Source organism: Temnothorax longispinosus, chromosome 12, assembly GCF_030848805.1.
Source record: "Temnothorax longispinosus isolate EJ_2023e chromosome 12, Tlon_JGU_v1, whole genome shotgun sequence".
NCBI lineage: Eukaryota > Metazoa > Arthropoda > Insecta > Hymenoptera > Formicidae > Temnothorax > Temnothorax longispinosus.
Window position 1 is genome coordinate 6,095,273 of NC_092369.1, and position 22,105 is coordinate 6,117,377.

General features: G+C 37.7%; 1 protein-coding gene across 4 annotated transcripts; it reads right to left on the reverse strand.

Annotated features, from left to right (window-relative positions):
* Window positions 1-2,756: 2,756 nt before the first annotated feature.
* On the reverse strand, window positions 2,757-21,049 carry LOC139823435 (CYFIP-related Rac1 interactor B). Of its 4 annotated transcripts, none has more exons than XM_071795989.1 (7): window positions 20,235-21,049; window positions 8,026-8,162; window positions 7,510-7,734; window positions 6,518-6,852; window positions 5,475-5,554; window positions 5,251-5,377; window positions 2,757-4,971 (listed from the first exon to the last, which is right to left on the reverse strand). In XM_071795989.1, exons 2-7 carry the CDS (start codon window positions 8,108-8,110, stop codon window positions 4,834-4,836), a joined length of 990 nt encoding a protein of 329 aa, XP_071652090.1. In that variant the 5' UTR covers window positions 8,111-8,162; window positions 20,235-21,049; the 3' UTR covers window positions 2,757-4,833. The 4 variants fall into 4 exon arrangements, with proteins under 4 accessions (XP_071652090.1, XP_071652092.1, XP_071652091.1 ...); XM_071795991.1 differs by lacking the exon at window positions 20,235-21,049 and adding an exon at window positions 14,944-14,968; XM_071795990.1 differs by lacking the exon at window positions 20,235-21,049 and adding an exon at window positions 11,006-11,337.
* Between the last annotated feature and the right edge of the window lie 1,056 nt (window positions 21,050-22,105).

The following is a 22,105-nucleotide window of genomic DNA, read 5'->3' on the forward strand; positions in this document are numbered from 1 at the left end:
AAAACTCTAATATTATGCATAACTTCACTTTTAACGACAAATCTTATTTATTCATCCTTTCTAATATTATTTCATATAGAGATAAATTTGATCATAGAATTACAATACACATATTACATTACAAGAATTTTAATGGAAACATAAACGATATTATTAGTTAGCGTTATATTCGATTTGTCTGCAGAAATCATTATCTTTTCTATCGACAATTCAACCGTTTCTATTATCCATTCTCCTTAGGTCCATATTGCCTTTCTTCTCTTTAAATTGTCGCTGTTAAAAAAAAATCGCGATATGTATCACTGGGATTTTCAAGTGGTCGGTCCGAGAGAAATGTTTCGTGCGAGGAATTAATGTACAAGGTGTGTCGCGTGGATTAGTCTCATTATTATTCCCCCGAGCGAGGCGACGTCGTGCCTCAGGGTGGTAAAAAAGAAGAGGAAAAAAACGTCTCGGAAGATTAACGAGCGAGCAGCCCTTATGAGCCATCTCGACGCCTCGAAAACCGCGAGTGAGAGGGACGAGAGATAGAGAGAAAGAGACGGGGGGTAGCGAGAGAGGAAGGAGGCGAAAGAAAAGATGGATTGCGAGGAGGAATTGGATATCGCAATTAAACAGTCCGCCAACCTTACAAATTGGAGGTTGAATTTTTTTCCTACTTTAGGATCGCCATCAGGCGTTGCTGCAGCCCTTAAAACATCGCGAACGAAGAAGGGGTGCGGAGAGAGCGGGTGCTCTCGTGGTACGGAAAAAAAATCCATAGGGGTCCCTCTGCGCTCATCTCTCTCGCACCGCAGCATCCAGCTCGAAAAAAAAAGAGGGTGAAGCCAAAGCGAGTTGTGCGTGGCGTCAGGGGATGAGCGGAGGGGAAACTTACAAGGGTGGTGCTGATGGTGGTGGCGGTCGTGCTAAAGGCAAAACAAAAGCTGGGCGACATTCTCGGACGCCTTCGGAAACATGGCCGCTCGAGAGAGAACGTAGAAAGGAATTGCGATTGTCAAATTGACTGAGATCGATGATTTTTAAACAGATTTTAAAACAGATGCGTCAAACGATAAAAATTATTTACGATAGTCGAGCAGATGGTTTCATTAGTTTAGGTTTCATTTATAGTTAATAGAGCGAAAAAGAGCGGGGGATATAAAAGAAATTTTATTATAGGATTATATACAATACACAGATTGAAAGAATAATAGAATAATTTTGAATTTTTTGGTAAAATATATGGCAATCTGTATATGACAGTAAAAAAATAATTGATTATTAGTAACTTTACGAAAATACGATGTAATTATTTTAACAATCTGTTTCTCTCAGAACATTGCAATGTTACGTCTTAATTTTTTATTAGAGAAATAGGAATAATTAGGAATATTAAAAAATCACACATTTAATACAAATTAATGTGAAGAAACTTATGGTGTAATGTTAAAAACAGGCTACTTATATAAGTTGACTCATAACATATTATTACTTAATTTATGATTAATGTAATGATGACGATTATAATTAATTATGATGAATGTAGTTTATAATAATGGAACATGTAGACACAATATGGATTACACAGCATCCGAGTGTAAACAATTTAAAAATATCATTCGCCAATTCACATAAGAGAACCACGCGATCCTATACAAGATTAGAAACTATCTTGATCAAACTTTTTTTGCAGCGGGCCGATAATTAAAAATTTATCTCCGCTGTGGCTTGCATTTATAATGGCAAAAAATCCATAGTGAGCGACCGCGCCCATCATATATAATAGATGGTCTCCCCTTCTCGGTCAACCTTCTCTCATCTCATTTCGCCGGTTCGACCAACCTCCACCTTCCGCTTCCATCCCTCCGGCCTCCCCCGAGCACCACCCACAGACTCCAGCCCGCTTTCAATCAATATTTAAAGAATTGCGCCTTAATAACCGTCGTGGCGTCACGTAATGGCGGGCTTCGGCTCTGATGCGTCACCTCTTATAAGGGTCACGAATCTTTCTGCCTGTTCTCCCTCCTAAAGCTTTGCTCTTGTGAGTTATCGACTGATAATAATCAGATGCAACTGTACACGATATTGTTAATCGTTGATAACATTTTATCAATTATTGATAAGACAGTTCTCATATAAAGATTCTCTATATAGAATTATCTTATCTATTTCAAGTTATGTAATTTTAAAAATGCGCATCTCTTTTATCTCTTATGAAAAAGAAAAGTTATAAAACAACAAAAAAGGTAAAAAAGATATTTTATGTTTACATACGCGCCTGAAAGTATGTGAACATATTGTTATCTTCAGACAAATACATTTAAGTTTTAAAATTTAATATAAAAAGTTATCTTTTAAAATTTTTTCATAATTGTTTCTCTCGAATAAAATTTTTTCGTAATTGTTTCTTTGCATGTAAAATATAACATATATTTGGATCGTGTGTGATGCATTGGAAAAAAATATATGAAAATAAAACGGTTTTGCTAAAATGTATAAAAATTTTACCAGATACAGATTTGAAAGTAATTATGTTAGACCATCTAAATAATTACATTGGACGCTCAAGCTAGTTAAACTTTTTTGCAATATTATCTCTCTTTCATCACGCTTAGCATGTTATTATAAATTAGCATTATAAATCAATAATGCATGATAGGAAGAAAATTCCTCGTGAGAACAGTTGCACATGATGTTTATCGCAACGCAAAAATGCGCGTTTGAAAGGAACTGATTCATCGGAATAATAATTACTGAAATAATTATAGGCTCTATGCATTTCAGGGGATTTTAATTTAATTCAAGTACAGTTTGCGCACGTGCGCGCGTGTAATACGTGCGATAATAATATTTCTCGTGTTAATTGACATTGAATAACGTTACAAAATGAAGCATACAATGAACGGCACTTAAAAATAACTAAATACTGTGTCTCGTTTTTTTTCCCTTAATAATTACCAAGGCAATAAGTCTGGGCACTTGTCGATGGAGTGCCAATGTAACAGCAATACCTGTAGATGTAGATAATACGTCATAACAATCTGTATATACAGTATTTGAGTGTGTCTGAGGTTTCCCTACTAATAAACGTTTCACGGTAAAATCTTACGTAAACGTGTGTTCTCCGATTACGTGTACTTTCACACAAGGTTCCACATTATGGTCGGCAAGCAGTCTTCAAGGTATTAATCTCTAAAACGCGCAAGAAGATGTTTTGTGCTAAAGTCAGTTCGAAAACTCCTGTAAGATTTTTCCTGATATTTACGTCATATGTATATATAAAAACCGTCTTAAATGTCTTTATCATAAATCTTTTTTGTTAGTACGACAGTAAAAATTTGCAATATCTGAGGATTGTTTTATTAGTCCGGTATCTTCAAAAATCCGATAAAAATTTTAAAAATTATATACAAAACTGATCGAAAACTGGTCAAGTAAGTGAAACATAATATTCTATAATTTATAACAAATGTAATTTGAAGATTTATAATTAATTATTTAAGAATGTGTTACAAAACCGTGACGAAATTTTTGATGCAGCAAACTTTGCAACTTAATGTTGCATCGATTGGATGAACAAAATATTACAAATTTTCGAGGATTAATCTGCGTTTGGCGGATCTTTCTGCATTAATATATAAACAATGACGTAATACCGCTGAGATATATTGCGGCATGTGTGATTTCGCTCGTTACTATTATTATAATTTTCGTAGCATTATTCGTAATGAGAATATTAATAATATAATGATACAATCACATAATATATAATAATAATAAATCACATCTTTGACATTCTTATAGCTTTACTATACACTAAAAGCATCTTTGGTTTTTTTAATTCTTGAATCGCGCAAAAAGATTGTAAAATGATTTTAGATTTTAATAATCAACCCAAATCATCCGCAATAATATTTGATACTTTTCAAACATTGGGTTACCGATGAAATGATATTATCGAGATTATACATACTCGGTGATCCGGCAGTATTCGACTCTGCAATTCACACTCTCACAATCCACCCTCTCGCCCGCCATTCAACAAAGAAAACAAGAGCTAAAAATCTCCATAATATCCATAACGTGATTAAAGCTCTCTTCGTAACATCTCCAAAAGTCCACAATTCATGTTACCTTAAATACACTATGATATGCTCTAATTAACTTTTCATCCCGTATAATTAACTTTTCATCCGGCCGGAAATCATGTCAAGTGACGACTTTGGTTGAAACACTGCACCAAAGGAAACATTGGCTATGGGGAACAATCTGTGGCCATAAAAATCTATTGTAGCTTCTATCTAACTTTCCTTGTCGTTGAGAAATTCCGCGAATTGAGGATCCGCGAGGTTCGCTATCGGGAGACATTAATGCCAACAAACGTTTAATCAAAATGATGAATAAATCACGGAAGATTTGCCGATTCGACAATGCCTCGCTGGCAATAATCGTTTCGCGGTATAATAATAATATCAGTAATGATAATAATAATCGCACACGTGTGTTCGCAGACGATCATAGGAAAAGGAACGCGCAATTGATCGTTCTGCCGAAGTCGATCATTACGTTACCGTGTTACTTAACGATTGTTGTTCGAGGACTTCAAGTCGCTCGGCAGTTTTCGGGCAGCTTTTGACATAGAGCTTTCCGAAGATACGCGTGGTCCACCATTCGCGTGTAAGAAGGAAGCTCGACTGACGCGGGTCGCACTTTTAAGCGCGAACGAAAGATTCTTGGACCTACGTTCGGTTACAAAAACGGTCGTTCGGAACGATACCGCTCGAAAAGTGTCTGAAGGAAGTGCGGCCAGCAGTCTCAGCTTCTGATACAGCAACCGCGTTGCTTCGGTAATCATGCGGCAAGCAGATTCTTTATGTTCTTCGGCGTGTTCTCCTCGTTCAAGTGCTTCGTGGTGTAGCGAAGGGCGTTCAGAAGGCCCTCGCTCTTGCAAGGCGGCTGGTCCTTTAATAGCTTCACACAGCCTTTGACCTGTTGGATTTAGACCACACATGAAATCGAAGGAATATAGACGAAAGGAGATTCTTATCTGCGGCTTCTTACAACGAATATTTTTCTATAATATTTTATCTTCAAAATTAATTGTTTTTCAGTATTTTAACTTGGATGTTACAACAGTTTCAGTAGAAGTATTGTATTATTTATATAAATATGCATATACAGATATAGAAAACGGAATTAGGATTTTTAACATTAGTTAACAAATTTTTTTTCCTAAAATATTACGCCGCAATTTTTTCCGATACTTACATCCACATTCGAACCCTTTACAAAGGCACCTTGGGGATGTACATGATCGTAGAGGATCACCAGACCCACCATAACCCTTAAGACAAAGAGTTGAGTCTCTTCTCGTTGGAATTGCGCCAGCAGATTCCTGGTAGAAGATATTTCCCAAATTAGCTTCACGAAGAAATTCCTACCTCCCTTGAGGCAAGACTCTCTCTTTGCATATTGATGGAAATAATACTTACGGATTTTCCAACATTCGAAGACACACTTTTGCCATTGTACCAAGCGTTTCTGTAATGTTTTCCCTTGCTATATCTTCATTCTAAAAAAAAAAAATAAAACACAGTTTTGTAAGCAATAAATATATCGCTGGAAACGGTAACTTTGCTATCCTAACAAATATTTTTTATATAAATTTTTTGATATCTGTTGGAAAATTCTGCATTTAATAGGCATCATGTTACCATAAAACACATATGTGTACAAATTGAAGATGGTCTTTATTATTGGATTATTATTTCGTTATCGATTTTAATTAAAAGCTTGCATATACATCATGCCGTATTTATTTCTCTGGCTGATGTAGCCCATATAGAGCGCTCGGGTAATTTGAATCGCAGACCAGGATACCTGTCAATTTTCCAGTTCAGCAGAGCCATTATTCTCGTCGGCAATTTTTTTTCCCGTCTTGCCATTACATCGCATGTCGATCACGTAACGCGGTTATTTGTCATCCATAATCAATACGAACGAAAGCCCGCGATTCATTGTAACATTGTTGAAAAAGTCTTCGTGCTGATTGATAAAAAATGTCTTGCAAAAAATGTTTTAACGAGATAGATAGGATTTAAAATATTGCCGCTATATTTTATATTTATCTTTCTATTTTATAACATCAAAAATGTAAAATTGTATTGTTTATCAGATTCAATCTAAAAAAATCTTACATTTCTTTATAGATAATTTTTAATATAAATTTTAAAAAAATAATCATCAAGATAATATATTCGCGATATTTTAAAATACGATCGATCGAGAAATATTATCGTTTAGTTTTAGTACATCGTTTAATTGCGATGAAATCAATAGTTTTACAGGGTTACAAGAACTAGATTTAGTTCTCCAATCGATCGGAATGATTAAGGGAGATATACCGAGAAACCGCGCCTGGATACCGCGGAATTTCGTCTAATTGCCAGTTAGCATCTGGCCGGATCAATAATTGTCCGGGTAACAATGGGAGGTCGCGCGGACGGGAACAATGTAGAGAGGCGATACCACTTACGTCCATCAAGAAAGTAATGGTCGCGTGACTCAGAACTCGAAGCATGGGTGTCGCGTGGGCGTAAAACAAGGACATTCGGTTGGCGAGTTCGTTCCCGACAACTAGGTCCTTTTCGGCGTTGTCCTGGCGCGCCAGCGATGCCCTCGTCAATGTTCTACGATAGTAGCTGAAATCATTCTGAATCGCCGGCGTTTTCATCTTGTGCTCGTCAAACTTCAATACAAATTCCAATATCTCCGCCAATTGCTTGACTAGCGCCTGCTGCGTCTCCAGATGTTGGGTCGGTGAAAGGTTTCCCGAGCACAATTGTCCCAGAATTTTCGGCACGACCCTTTCTACATTTACATATAATAAATATATAAAAATTATTACCAATTTTAATATCCAAATTTAATTATGCGAAGTAGAAATTTTCAGTAATTTTAAACAAAATACGTGCAATAATTAGTCGATATTCATACATGTAATATAATACAATATGTAATATAATACATTATGTAACCCAAAAACAGTATAACATATAACGTAATAATATGGAGAATTAATGGTTACATATAACAATAATAAGAAACAAATAAATAGCTAATCAATAATTTGAATTTAACGTTGTCAGGAATGACTTCTTTTAACCAAATTATTACCAAATAATAATATCAAAATATGAAAATGTAGAAGCTTAAATATTGCATTTTTACTACTCTACGTGACGTTGCTAAGAAAAATATTTACGAAAAATATGTCGGATCTCGAGATTAGTACTGTTCTAAAATACTTCTCCGCGTTTTGCATGTTTCATAACCACCTGTACCTAATATAATTAAAAGTTTATGCCACAAATATGGCTAAAAGTATTTCTCGGATACATGGTGAAGCATTCTCAGATGAAGTTTTCCCAATATTCGCACCGATATCGAGCTTCCGAGAAGCATGCCCTCGTGTAATATCGTTATTTATAAAAAGAACTTAGCGTCAATGTGATTAATGAAACGTACCAAGTTCCAAGGAAAACTCATAGAATCGTTTGAGTTTTGCGACGAGAGGTGCCACGGTCAGGTATGCTTTTCGTTGACATTCCTCCGTGGGTGCCGAAATCGCCTCTCTGATTTCTTTCCCGGCTCCTTTGTAACATTGTATCTCCTCTAAAATAGACTCCGAATTTTTCAGTACTCTTTGCACCGCCTCGAATGTCTCGCGTTCGAGGTCCGACGGTTGTGCGTCTGTAAAACAGACAAATAGGACAGTTCGATAATTATCGACTCACATATGTCTCTTTACTATACACAGAAGGTTTTGTTACGTCTCGCTATTATAAAAGAATTATATTTATTTTTTTATCGTGTAGAATTGTACGTTATTTTGTAGAATTTGATTAATATTTTTATCAAATATCTATATATTATGAAATCGAATTATATATATTATGCAAAATATTAATACACGATATGTAATGCGAAAAATGGCACTTGGAATTAAGGTTAAAACTTCGCGAAAAAATCATTTGTACTCACTTTCGAAATCCAAGAAGACATCGTACTTCTGAGGGGTGCAACAGGTAGACTCATCTCGAGCCAAAAGACTCAAAAGCTTGCCCATCGTAAGTGTACAGCTTCTTTCGACGAGAGCCACTTTACAACGTGAAAGGCATCTGCAAGTCAAAGCAATTTACATGATGTGAGTTTTCATGTGATTCGACTAACAAATAATCATTTAATCATAGTGTGGCACTTATATAATACTGCAACATTATTCAAGAATATTTTTTTAAAGTCGTAGTTATTTTAACCAATTTAGAAACAGATTGTGACTATAGTGAGTATATAAATGAGTGGAAACGAACGCTTGTCATATGAAGTTAACTTTCAAGATACAAGACTTTATCACTCGATATCGTACGGTAGATTGAATCCTCGATATTGTTCATTAAATCTAATTCTTTCGGAATTCCGGATTTAAATTCATCAATAGATTCAAGACTGGATAACAAAAAAATGCGCATATAACTTGTATGATCATTGTAATTCTCTGTTTAAAAACTCGATTCGAAATATGTTGGAAACACTGAAATTAAGCCCGGAAATTCTAGAATATTCCACGTATAGAAACAATTCTAGCATAATGTATAAACAGATACTTTTCTTGCTAAAAGCACAAGGAGAGCTCACTTCAGGATTATACCTCGTAGATACTCGCAGAATACTTGAAATATTAATCCGCGACGAATGCAAACTACGGACTGACTGTTTAATATGATTGAGTTTCTGTTCGAGCTTCAACCGCCGAGTGGTAACTTGTCACTAGTCCGAGACTACAATGAAATTGAAATTTCAAGCTGTAGTCCGAACGTATATATTCACTCGGTATTACATATATGTCGAACCATTAATTCCGGATAGACGACACACGCGCACGCCTGGACAGCGCGGATTAACGCGTATCCGCATCGATACCGCGAAATAAATGGATTCTGCGAACTCGTCGGCTGGGAGATGAATCCCGTTGATCAGTTTCCGCGAACGGAACAACCCTCCCTTACCTGAAGCGTTCGCGAAGGGGTTCCATTCGGCTGTTCGCATCGACCAGGACACCGAGGATGACTCACGTGAGAACGTCGCGATCGCGTTTTACGCCGCGCGGGACCCGACGAGAGAGCACCACGTCCGGGAGGACTGAGCTCACCCTTGTCACTTGCGCACGAGAGGACTTGCGATCGGCTTTACGGTTTCTAAAATTGCAAACGGCGGGATTCCACCGTTCCGTCGTACCGGCCGCGTTATTTTCGGCCCGAAAGTACATTTCGCGCTTGTCATCTTCGGTCACCGAGCCTCTCGGTTTCTCTCGGGGAAAATGATCGCATACTGCGCGAAGATTGGACTGCTGAAGTTTCGTATAATTACGCTGATAGTTTTCACGATGAATCGACTTGAAATGTGATTTGAATTTAATCGACGCAATCCGATCTTAACAGGCGAGCTTGTTTGGAAGAACAGTTATGAAAAGAGCAAGAACTGGTTTTTCCAGTCAGTGACAAACTTGATATCGTTTCATTAAAATTTCCATCTGAAAGTTGATATTAAAAGATCATAAATACGCCCACTTTATAGCTGATGAGAAATTCTTTTCTGTTAAAATAATAATCGATTCGCCGAGATCTTGAGACGATTGAAAAGCTGGACTTTAGGACGTATAAATTTCTGAAGTATTTATATACTTCTAAAAAGAATTGATTAAATAATGAGCAATATATTGTGGTATAAATATATGCTACGTACAGGTTTATATAAAAATGATATATTGCTAATAATAATAATATCGCTGTACCGATTGCTTTACCAACGGTAAAATACATAACACATTTCATCAATAACTGCGGACAATATCGATGTGCAACGTAAATAGCCGTCGAGCTGCAATGTAAAATAAATGTTTGCGTTTGACATTCCACTGGAACAATTTGAAACAAGGGCGTGGTATTTGTTGCGATATTTGCTTGTATGAAATTATTCATGTTTCTTTTTATCCGCGTATTTCCCCTTTCCCCTCCCCTCCCCGCAACATATGCTTTTGATAAATATCAAAATGTGCGCTTTTAAAAACATATCTACGTCTTTAAATCGTAAACAAAAGCATATATTCTAATAATAATTGCGAAAAAAACAATCTAATTATCAACTTTCTAATTATCAGTAGAAAGGATTGCGCTCTTCCAAAAAGTTTCAGAAATATATTAAGCTTTTCCGTAATAAACATAAAACACGATAGAAGTGGAGAAAATTAATGATATCAAAAGTCATCTTTTGTAGCTGAAAGAAAATTTTTTACTATAAAATTTCAAAGCCTTATCGTACTGCAATTAAAAACGCACTTGCTGCATATTGTTTACATGAATTATTAACGAGTTCCATGACGTCTCTAACTACGGCGTTAATATTCACAATAAGAGTACTATGTGTTTGCGGATCCCAACCTAACGCGACATTCTCATATCATTACGCTAAAACAACAAACCGGCAACTCATTCAAAATAGTTTTCCCAACGTTCGATGTCAGAATTCTTGTGCATTCGCAAACGAGGAATATAGAGTTCAAAGAACCTGCATGCACATCAAAAACTTCAAGCGTTTCTCTGATTGATTGATAATACAACAAAATCATTGCGCACATATAATTTTTAGATTATAATTACAGTATCATATAAAAATCTCGACCTCCAAGATACCACGTTATAATTCTTACGTATAAATAGCTATGATATAAATGACAGATCAATTTTGAAAAGATGGGTATTTAAACAAATCCGGCTTGAAAGCTTAGTTTCATTAACGCCGGCTATATTTAACTATTATCTTCATTTCTTGTGTAGGTATTAGACATGGATGGAAAGTAAAGTTTAGCTTAGTTTAACTGTTAACTGACGTAATTTAAAGTTAACTAACGTAAACAAAAACAGGAACGTTAAGGAATAACGTCGCTGGATCAAATAATATTTACAGTGTCACAGATTGACGAGGTCGTTGCGATGTTTTCCATCTACTTTCACACGAGCGTTATAGGCTCGCTGTCAGGAACTCGAATCGTGGGGGTCGAATCTTGGCAGCAGGCTTTTACGAGGACACGCCGAGAATTCCGAGCGGCGTTAATCGCGTGACGTTTGACAGGCTCACCGTCGCGGAATCGCGGCGTAATCGGCGCCGACGGCGCGAACACATGACGGCGACAGGTGCACGCCGAATGGGACGCCGGTGGGAGCGTCACGGGGTCAACGAGCACGCGAGACGGGTGCAACAACTGTCATCCGGTGGCCGGCCATGTTGTAGGTCGGGGGGTTGCTCGTGCTAGGAGCGCGAGTCCTTCCCTTATTTGGTAAAACGGCGGCGGCGGCGGCGGCAAGCTCGTGCGCGCGGAAAATCGATGGGGGGTTGCTTTGTGGCGAGGGTAGCGAGATGGCGCTTGAACGGGGGGGGTTGCCGAACGAGTATCGAAATATCGCTCTCGTGTAAATTTAGAAGCTGCAAAACAAAAGGTAGCTCGAGGCAGCGAGGGACGATTTATCGAACGCAGGAGAAGACAATTCGATAGATACGCGAGAAGATAGGAGATCGATAACGGAGGGAGTCAGGGGAGAAATCACGATCCGGAAAGTTACGGAGGGGACTGTGAGCCATTCCAATATCGATATCAAGATATATTTCAGAGGCTTCTCCCCGTGAATCTGTCACGATAAATTGCAGAACTTATTTAGACGGCCACTTTACTTTAACCGCTGAGCCAGAGGGTCGCGCCTAGAATTTTTGTTCTAACTTTCATAGAGGAACAATCTTTCAAACTAGAAACGTATTTGCAACCTGATATAAAAGCAGAAATCTTGATCAAAATTTTATACAACGTTAAAAAGAAGAAGTTTTTTTATTAAGATGGCTTTATTTATATTAAAAAATTGTATAATTTGTATTTGATGTTAAATTTGATAAATAATCTAAGATTGAATATTTTCCTTTCCTTTTGAGAACGCAGAGCGTGATGTACGCAGCCTCTGCGGTTCTTTCTCGCTAATCCTCAAATCGATATCTTAATTTCAATCTCGCGATATCTTAGTTTCAATTAAAAGATCAATTTCAATATTTATTCAAAAGTTGTTTCAAGCAAGTTCAACATTGCCACGACAAAACTCGCAGGCATTCAAACACGTGTCAAATGTGCATCCATCTATTTAGTGAAGATACTCTGTTTTGCGTTCAGTGTGCTTTCACGTAATGAAATCTTTGATACGAGAAAAATGCAGGTATAGCGTGCACAATAACTGCGAATAGTAGAATACACAACGGAAACGTTTCGAAACCTGGGGCGCAGTTTCGTACACATTATCGATTCTACGGCGTATACAATGGATTGATTCGCCGTCCAATCCGAAAGAACTGATATCCCTCACGAGACCGTTATCTCAGATAATAATAAGATTGATACACGTGCGGGAGAGATGGGTATAAATGCCGAGTGGTCGATACCACGTGCCTTGCACTATTACTATCGGCACTAATACTACTACTTACTCATTTCACGGACCAACAGGGTGACGCCGACGTCACGTAAGGGTGACCGACGTCGCTCGGGGTGGACCGAGTCGCTCAGGGGGAAGATAATCGAATTAGCATTCGCGTCGTTCGGCATCGCACTAGCTCGCACCGATGCCTTTGTGGGTCAACGCTCGTCGTATATAAACAGACGTCTTCGACGTGACCGATTTCGATTTTTCATGCCCTACGGAAATCCTGCGGTAGCAATCTCCCACCGGGTGCTCTATGACCATTAACTTCTCCGTTATAATTGATCGAAGTTCGATTCCATTTCTCACGCGACAAAGGGAATTATAGAGAAAGCTTTTATAAATAGAATCCGAGCGTCAATCGAATGAAAGAGAAACTAATTCAAAAAGAGAATCTCTGTAGTAAAATAAATGGCTAATGACTTATGATTTAATATGACTTGTGTCATTTATAAATGTAATTTGCAACGTTAATCGCAAGTCCTTAAGCTTCATAGATTTTAAAAAAAGTGAATTAATCACACATTTGTACAAATCTAAAATAAAAACACAAAGAAATATATAATAAATACATAAATTTTAAATCTATGTAAAGAGGTAAATAGACTAGTATTTTATTATTTTATTCTGCATAAGCGATTTTTATAAAAGATAAATAATATTTAATTTGATTCTTTATATATTTAAACATTTGATTCTCAAAATATCTTCAATTCAAAATAGTTAAAACTAGGTCTTGATTCCTTTTATATAAAAGTAGTCCATGCCAGAAAATTTATCTCAGATCTATGAATATTACATTATTCTTGAGTATTTTAAAAGTAAAGAGTCCAAATATATGAAAGGAAAAGTTCTTTCTTTTTTTTTTATTCGATTGAGTGTCAGCTTTGCTTTTATATTCTTCGTTTGCATGTCACATGCATGACATTCGCTTCATTTATTTTTGACTTAAGCATAATACAGTATATTAAAAAGATTAATAGCCTAGATATATTTTATTATCATATTACTAACTCACATGCATATCTCATTCCATATTTTGAATTAAGTTTGGAAATATTTGGTAGGCCTCTTTAATCAATTAAAACAAAGTGTATCAAATCCTCTTGTTATACATAGTCCATATCGTACATATTTGCAGTGACGTGTGTTCACAATTGCAATGAGCGACTTAAATGTTGTTGCGGGGAGATTTTTGCACCTCTTTCAATACCGCGATTGGATAATCGTCGGAAACTGTGGGCGAGGATAATCGACGCCTATTAAAGGCCTTTTTGTGCATCAATTCCAGCAAATCAATTGAGATCTCCCCATCGCTATATACAACCCTCTAGCCTGACATCACCTCTTGCGCATCTACGCGATGCGACGCAATAATTTTACGAACCTTAAGTCTCTTGTTTATCAAGAGCCGCTGTACAGTAATTTGATCTCTTTAGCTTTCGATTACATTTTACATTAAATACAATTTTTATTTTAGGCAGATAGAATTCATAATTATTGAAAGAAAATTTTTTGTCGTTGCAAATTGTTGTCTTGAATTAAAAATAAACAGGTTTTTAAGAAATTATTTTTTTGAAAAATATCTAATTCTAGAATTATTGGTAAATTATTCGACGTATGCAAAAAAATGTAACTAATTCGTCGCACGCGTTTGCACTACAAAAAATTTTGATTTTTTTGTATGACAAAAGTGCAAACACTTGTCATACAAAATAAATATAAAAGAAAACGAAGGCATCTCTTTTTGTCTGAGTACGTCATCGTCAGGGCATACTGGACGATATAAATGTCATCAGGCGTAGCTTCACAAAAAATATCGTTAGTGACTTGTGTCTACAATATGTAGGTATATATGAGGAAAAAAATCTGGTCGTATATCTTTAAAGAAGATGTATCGGAGTTGGAAGTTTATCCGCACTTTCATCGAGTTAATGAGCGTCGCGTTAATTAAAATTTCCATGTTAATTACGGTATACTAAGGAGGAGCAAAAGTTGCACCAGAACTTCATCAATATTGATTTATAAATATGAGGCATAATTTGTCTTTTAATATTCAGTCGTTTAACGCGAAGTTACCGAAACAATTTTAATTCTTTATAATAGTTCTGACATTTTCCGTTCGGGAGAGAGGCGTTCAGCAAAATGTCGCTTTTTACATAGTCCTTATAATTTATAATGTAACAATGCAAACAAAAGAAAGATAACATTCTACTTTTTTAACATAGAGAATCAAATTTATGAGACAAATAGCTCTACTTTAGTATCTAAGAATGCTTCGATGTATCCGCTTTATCTTCAGAAACTATAGTACATTTGTTTTGATCCTTTTATTAAAATCACCAATTTAAACATCTTAATTTCCGTTTCTCTCTGAATGACTTACTACACGCAGTTGTCCTCTCCCATTATGTTTCCAGTCACGAGGTCGCCCGGACGAGGACTGATGCGGTCCTGACAAGCGTGTCCGAACACCGGCACGCATTAGCGCGCGCGCTTAATATGGTAAACGTGCACGCGGCTGAAATGTCATCGAGGCACGCAAGAGACAGTGTGCTCGGTGCGTGTCTTCGCGAGGACACGACGTGCTCGTTAAATCGTACACGCGCGGACACGACACACAGAAGCGCGCGTCTTCGCGGCCTAAGATCGTGGCTTCCAGCCTCCCTCATGGTGTGTGACCCTGCCCTCTTTATCGATAGAGCGGAGTAATTATCGGGGTTGACGAGCGGAGACGAGAACTTGATACGTCCGATAAATAAAGGGAACGGAGGGGATGCATTGCGATACCGTGTAGTAGTCGGCTTTCCAAGAGAGTCCATAAAAGCAGTTTCGAGTCGAGGAGAGAGTTACCGGCGTGTCTTCGATTTGCTGAAAAGGCAAATTGCACGGCTCCTGCGGACTCAAGATAGCGATTTGAATCCCAAGAGACATCGTTGCCCACTTACGGCAATGATTTTAAAGATTATCTATCGTAGAAGTGCACGGTTGAAAAAAGCCTCTTTGAGGATATCCTCAAAGGAAACTCATTACGTTCACGTCGCTGATAAGCTCGAAACGTAGATAAATACGATAAAGATGTAAAGGAAACTACAAGAAAAGATTACTCCGTTTCCTCGTAGGTCTGGCGATCGAGAGACCCAAAAATTTTATCTAACATCTTCAAGAATGGATTTAACAAAACTTGTTGTCGTTGTTTTAATTTGATTACCAACTTAGTATTGCGCGACTTAATTGCATCTTCCGATGAGAAAGTCTCTCACGTCCGTTATAGGATAATTACATAACGATTACAATTATGCGGCGTTTCTCCTCTGTGATGGTTGAAAATAAACAATAATGAGAACGAGAATAGCCACGGGAAGTCGTCGAGGAAATGTAGTTTCATACCAGAGATTACTAATTAATTAGGAGGCGGTGAGTTCAAAGAGCGTATGAATATTTGCGAAGCTAAACGCGCAATAAGAATGCACATTGTTTGTGAAATTAATGACATAATATGCTATTATTGTTCTACATGACTACAAACAGAAATAATCTGTTTATTATTCCGGAAAGGAAAGTAGGTATGTGATTCTGCGATTGCCAGAAATGAAGTTTAGATCGCAGCATTTTTCTGAATGCTTACGCCACTGGCCAAGCAGGGGGGATATCGTCATATCCCGGACGAAGACAGGAAACCTCCAAGTAAAATCCCCCTCCGGTCGTACGCACGTATGCGTCAACGAGCATCGGCGTACGTTTGATTGTAAATGAAAGCAGGAAAGAGAAGCGAAAGCGGAGCGATGAATAGTGAAAAAAGTGCGATTAGCGCGAATATTTCTCATTGATAACGGGGAAAGCGATTGCTCGATTCAGAATGAAAGCCTGAAACGTTTCATTTGAATGTTTAATTCCGATTAAAATGTCGATTTAATTATATTAATTTAAAAAAAAAAACGATCTCTCTTTAATTTAGGACGCTGGCGCTGGATATCAAAGCGTGCGTCTTTGTTCGGTAGGAGTGTTGTTAAAGTCGAAGAATTATAGATGTATATCACGACGAACGTTAACTGTCATTTCGGTATTATCTGAAATCACATAAACGTCTTAAGCATGAAAGCAATAAATTACAGACGTGCTGGGATTGACCCAGAAAATCGAAAATTGCGGCACAAAGTGGATTCGTAATTGGAGTGAACGGCCCGCGTGGCATTATAAAATGTTAAAGCTCTGACTGCACGCACGGTTGCTGCGGTCTAATTTCACATATATATATGTACACCAAGTTGCATTTGAGATTCCAGGGACACGGTATCCGTTTCAGTACCCTTAACATTTAGCGCATGACGTAACGCTGATAGTTACCTTATCTTACAGCTGTCGAGCAGATAAAATATCTTCCATTCTACATTTCACGTGTAGCGCATCAATGAAAGATATTCTTTATTATGTCTAGGAATGAAAGATAATTCAGACCAGTGTTGTCCAACCGAGTATCTTCGGTTCTCAATCCAAATATTAGAATACCGATTATTCTAGAATAGATATAGCTATTATTAGAATAAAATTCGCTAAGAATGATAGCTTCTCAAAACGCTCTGCAATTTTGCAGGTGTTATTTTATTTTATGCAATTAATTACAAGTAATGTCTCGTTTAGTTATCTTACGCTTAAATAAAACGGACAGTTCGTGTACAGTTCGGATGTTGAAGTTTACTTGCGTTACAAGTGCTCCGGTTTTCGTCTCGCGTCTGGCAAATATAGATCATACAAATGTTTAAAAGCGTTTTCCGATATCCGTGGCGTTCTTCGGAATCAACAAGTACGTCGATCACTGTATATTCGGCGTATTAATCTCGCGATATTTGATTTTTCGAGAGTTTTCAAAATTGCTAGGCTTTCTGTTTTTTCCGCTCGCTCGCCAATTGTTGCGTAATATCGTGATACATATAATCTCCGCGCATACTGCATGTTCCGCACCGTTGAAATTAAAATACTGTCTCAAATATTTGTTAACTTCCTGTTTGCAACTAAAATACGTTTTTTTTTTTAACTTTTAATTCTTCTAGTTTATTATAAATAGATATATCTTGTTTCACTACAAGAAAAATGATCTCCACTAGCAAACTTAATTCCTAGTGGAAAATTAATGAGCTGAATAGCACGTTTAGAGAATCGATTTTCGTCTGGCTTTTTCGAATGGCCCTATTATACGGAATTTTCGATGATACCATCCGATCGATGAAACATGCCGGCAGCAGTTGATGAATCTGCGCTTATGCTTTCCCCTTTCCTAGCGAACGATCGAATGACCTACTTGTTAATTGTCGGTAGGTGCGCCCACGCTCTAATTAACGGCAAAGACTGATGTGGCAATAAATAATTCAATTAAATAATTCACGATTGACCTGCGGTCAATAACAAATGTGTAAAGTTAAAAGTATCAGCTTGCAATTAATAAGGCGTTCCGAGATTTAATCGATGCGTTTCGCGGAACAAAATCTTAATTGAGAAGTTAAGTCTCAACCGTTAGACGCAGGTTCTTTGCGCGTTGACGTTTTAATTCAAGCGAAATGGAGCGGAATCGAGAAGACGAGCAAGGCGCTCGCAGAAAACAAACGTTGTCACGTCTGAGTTAGTGATGAGTATAACATCCGCTGTCGTTGCATCATGATTACATTTACGACTGACGGCCTTATGGATGATTATGCATCAAATGCGGTTTCCAAGTTCAACCCCCCCGATGCAGAAAAGCGACCTAACAGGAAAATCATCCGGCTATTCCACGTTGCCGGTGATGTTAATCGCTTCAGCAGATGGGGTCTTTGCGAACGATGTATGACCTCGCTCGAATCAATCCGCTCGTTTCGAGTTTCGCGGTTTCCTTCGCGATACAATAAAAAGTCCTTCCTTCACAAAAGCGACAATCGCTCGGTGTAAAGCTTGTGCTTGTTTTAGTGCATTAACCCTTTGCTACATAGTATCCCATATATATAGGACACCTGTCTTTGTGTAACAATTTTGATATCTTTACATTCCTGAGATAAATATGAATAACATAAAAATATCTAATTTTTTACACTAGCAATAAATTATAAAATATCAACAAAAATTAGAACTTGAAAGAAATTATGCTGGAGAGAAAAAAATAATAAACATGTCCTGAAAATCTTTACATTAATATTTTTGAAGTTACTGATTTCAAATCTGCACTCAAAATTTGAAAATTTTAAATAGCAGGTCTAATATAGCGGCCTAAAAAGCATTATTAATACTTTTAAAGAATGGAACTGCTGATATGTGACAGCGTCTGCGTTGAATATTGATTACGTGAGAGCCGTACAATGAGATCGAATGCATTCCACACATTGCGTTCGTGCGAACATTAATTCGTCGAGATGTTCCGGTAGAACTGGTATTAACTGCAGGAATTAACTCAATGTAGACAAATTTTGATTTACTTATCTTACATCGTATTAATTAAATGTTTCCCGTGATGCATCGTCCTTTCTCTTGTTCTAAAGCAGTTAGATTCTAAATTACTAGTTTTTTTATCGGAACAAATATGCTTCTCATTACTGTGCAAAATCAGTGCATCAAGTTCTATTAATAAGTTTTCTGCTTTCGTAATTATATTAACTTTCTAATATCTTTCTACTTGAAAAACAGCGAATGAAGGAAGTTTTTCATAAAATGGCAATGAGAAGTTTCTCTCTTTAAATTTGAAATTTCCCCAAAGCGTAGGAGAAACTTGAAGAAGCCGGATCTCTATCGCTTATCGGTATGTTTTAAAGCTGAAATTTACAATTCCACGTGTATTAAGCACATCGTCTTCTTTTGCTTTCGTGTCTTATCCTTCGCGTGTTCGAAGCGAACGTATATGTATTAGGATTTACCTCTATGTGAAAATTAATTCCACGAAAGTCTGCTATACATATAAATCCTACAAATCATTGAATATGCAGAGATTGCGGAATTGAAGAATACGTCATCAAGTAAATCGTGTGTAAATCATTCAAGCGAAAATATATGATCGAGCAGCGTGTCGATTGCTATTCAACAGTACAATTTCAAGTTCGTGAATCATCTCGTGCGTGTATTATGTATTTTGTGACATTGAAAGATTTTTATCGTGACACACACATCGGAAGTGGTACTTTTTATATTATATAAAAATAATAATAACGACAGTCGTTGATACAACGTTATCTTTTAACCGCATATTACGTGCATTATTTTTCTGGAGATATTTATCACGGAATAAGTAAGACGCATTATTTTGTGAGGCTAAGAGCTTAGGGGTTACCGCGATAAAAACGAAGCGATAAAAGTATAATCCGTATTTTAATCGGACGTACGGACAGCACGGTAAAATTCAGGAACAAAAGAAATTTTTCAAAGAAATTATTAAATTGCATTTCGCGATTTAGATTAGTCAATCAAACGTACGTGTTTCTTGATATTTTTAAGATTAAGAAAACATAAAGACGTAGATGAAATAATTAAAGCTTAATGAAGTAATTCATATCGTTATATATTATCTTTACATGTAATTATGTTATACTTCCTTTTAAATCATATAAATCTCGCACGTTCCAACCGTGACATTTACAATTCAAACATTCGTCCCAAATGACAAACTTATGGTATTCGCACAGGATGTACACACAAAATACGAAGAAAAAAATTATTTACCTTCAAACGAAGCAAGACGAGCCGTGACATTGTTATAATTGAGTCATTAAATGAGACACGGTTAGACTCTTTCACGAGGAGCCACCAAATGCATCGCTCTTCTTTGTTAAAATGTACTCTTGGTTAATGTACTCTTCCGGTATCCTGGGCCAGACAGGAAACCGCACCGAGAATTCCCAAAAATGACTAATTTCGTCTCGTAGCCGCGAAAAAATTTCGTGTCGCAACAGATAACGTTTTATCACGTGCACAGACCACACACAACGTGCCCGTGGGCTATCGCAATAATGGTTCCCTTGTGTCTGCCGTTCAAGTCTATCTCGTCTCTAATGTTTACTCAAACGTCCGCGTGTTTAAAATCATCGGTCCCACTTGGCCGCAGCGGAGCATCGATCGAACCGATCCACCGCTCGGCTGCGCGCTTCTGTCTCGTGAAGAAGTTTTAAAATACGCCCGCGATGACTTGTCGCGCTTACGCGATAAATTTCTCGTCAGGGGGGGAAAGGGGGGGACTTCGAACGGTGTCTCCTCGATCTCACCAGCGAGTCTATAATTTAACTGACGTTTGATAAGGAGGGAGCAAGGTTCGGGAAAGCACCAAGTTCTGAACGCTGAACTTCCGTACGAACGGTAGGACCGTAAATTCGGCCTCCGCACTCGACGGAGTGCGACGATCGATTTTTCGAAAATACCACGGCAGCCGACTGTGTACTTTTTTTCTCGATCAACTCGCAGCACGACGCGGGGCACGGCACAGCACGGCACGGCACGGCTCTCACGAAGGTTGTTACACCACTGTCAAAGCGACGGCGTGCAAGCAAACGCCGAGACAGTTTCGCTCCGCGCGGCCAGTCAGCTAGACGCCCCCACTCTCGACACGTCACTGCCTCCTGCAGCGTGGATCCACGCAGCAGCATCGCCGGTGTAATACATTCTGCCGTGTCAGAAAATTCGCGATTGTACATAAGAATTGCGCGAAACTTAACACTCACTCAGCACGAGAGGCTGCGGCCATGTATATGACTTTAATTCCATTTAGCAAATCAGCAGCTTTAAGTCCCAAAAATTACGTCGATTCTCTGAATAACAACGCTCCTGAAACGCTTCATGATTCATCAAAAATTTCATCCCACGCGTATCAAAGATAAACGAAAGATATCGTTGTTCCAATTTTATTTTTTTATTTACAAGAATTTTTATAGAAATCACAGCAAATGCTTTTTTTTAGGTTTATTATAATATGTCATGTACGAATGCTGTAAAATTCGCTGGAAAACTTTCTCTCTAAAAATGCAATTATCTACAGTAGGGGAAGATTCAACCGCTTCGTCCGCTTCTATCTAATGGCTTATCTACTTCGATCGACTTATCGGAGCATATCGCATAACTATCGCATATTAGCGGATCAACGCCGCAGAAAAGTACGATAAGAATCGCACGTCAGAAGGGCAATGACTCATGAAGCGACGGGCAAATGTGAAGCTGGTTGTCCAGCTGGCACGTAAGTACCCGCACATGTTCCCGTCAGGTGCACATGACAACGCGGGAATTCGTTCGTCGAAAGAAAAATTTAAACGGATAAAAATTTACAAGAGATTTTTCGAAATAAATATTTTAGATAGTAATCATGCGATAAATTCATTGACGTATGCGGAAGATCGATTTATTGTCTTTAGAGCAATTTAAGAAACGTAAATTATTATAATGGATCGTAACAGCGAGCGCGAGCGGCATGTCGTTCATTATTAGTATGATTTATCATGTGATTAGCAAAAGGAGGAACAGGATGATTAACTTAACGATCCATTTCAGAACGGCGCGATTCCTTTTGTGCCGTAACTTTGTGACTCACGCATCGTGTGAGACTACAG

What these genes read in the sequence shown, in the direction of transcription:
- LOC139823435 (XM_071795989.1), bottom strand. Translation starts at nt 8,110, where the DNA reads ATGGGCAAGCTTTTGAGTCTTTTGGCTCGAGATGAGTCTACCTGTTGC. An exon ending in TGTCTTCTTGGATTTCGAAA is followed by an intron (nt 7,735 to 8,025) that starts GTGAGTACAAAT and finishes TCTGTTTTACAG; the next exon opens with ACGCACAACCGTCGGACCTC. An exon ending in TGAGTTTTCCTTGGAACTTG is followed by an intron (nt 6,853 to 7,509) that starts GTACGTTTCATT and finishes ATGTAAATGTAG; the next exon opens with AAAGGGTCGTGCCGAAAATT.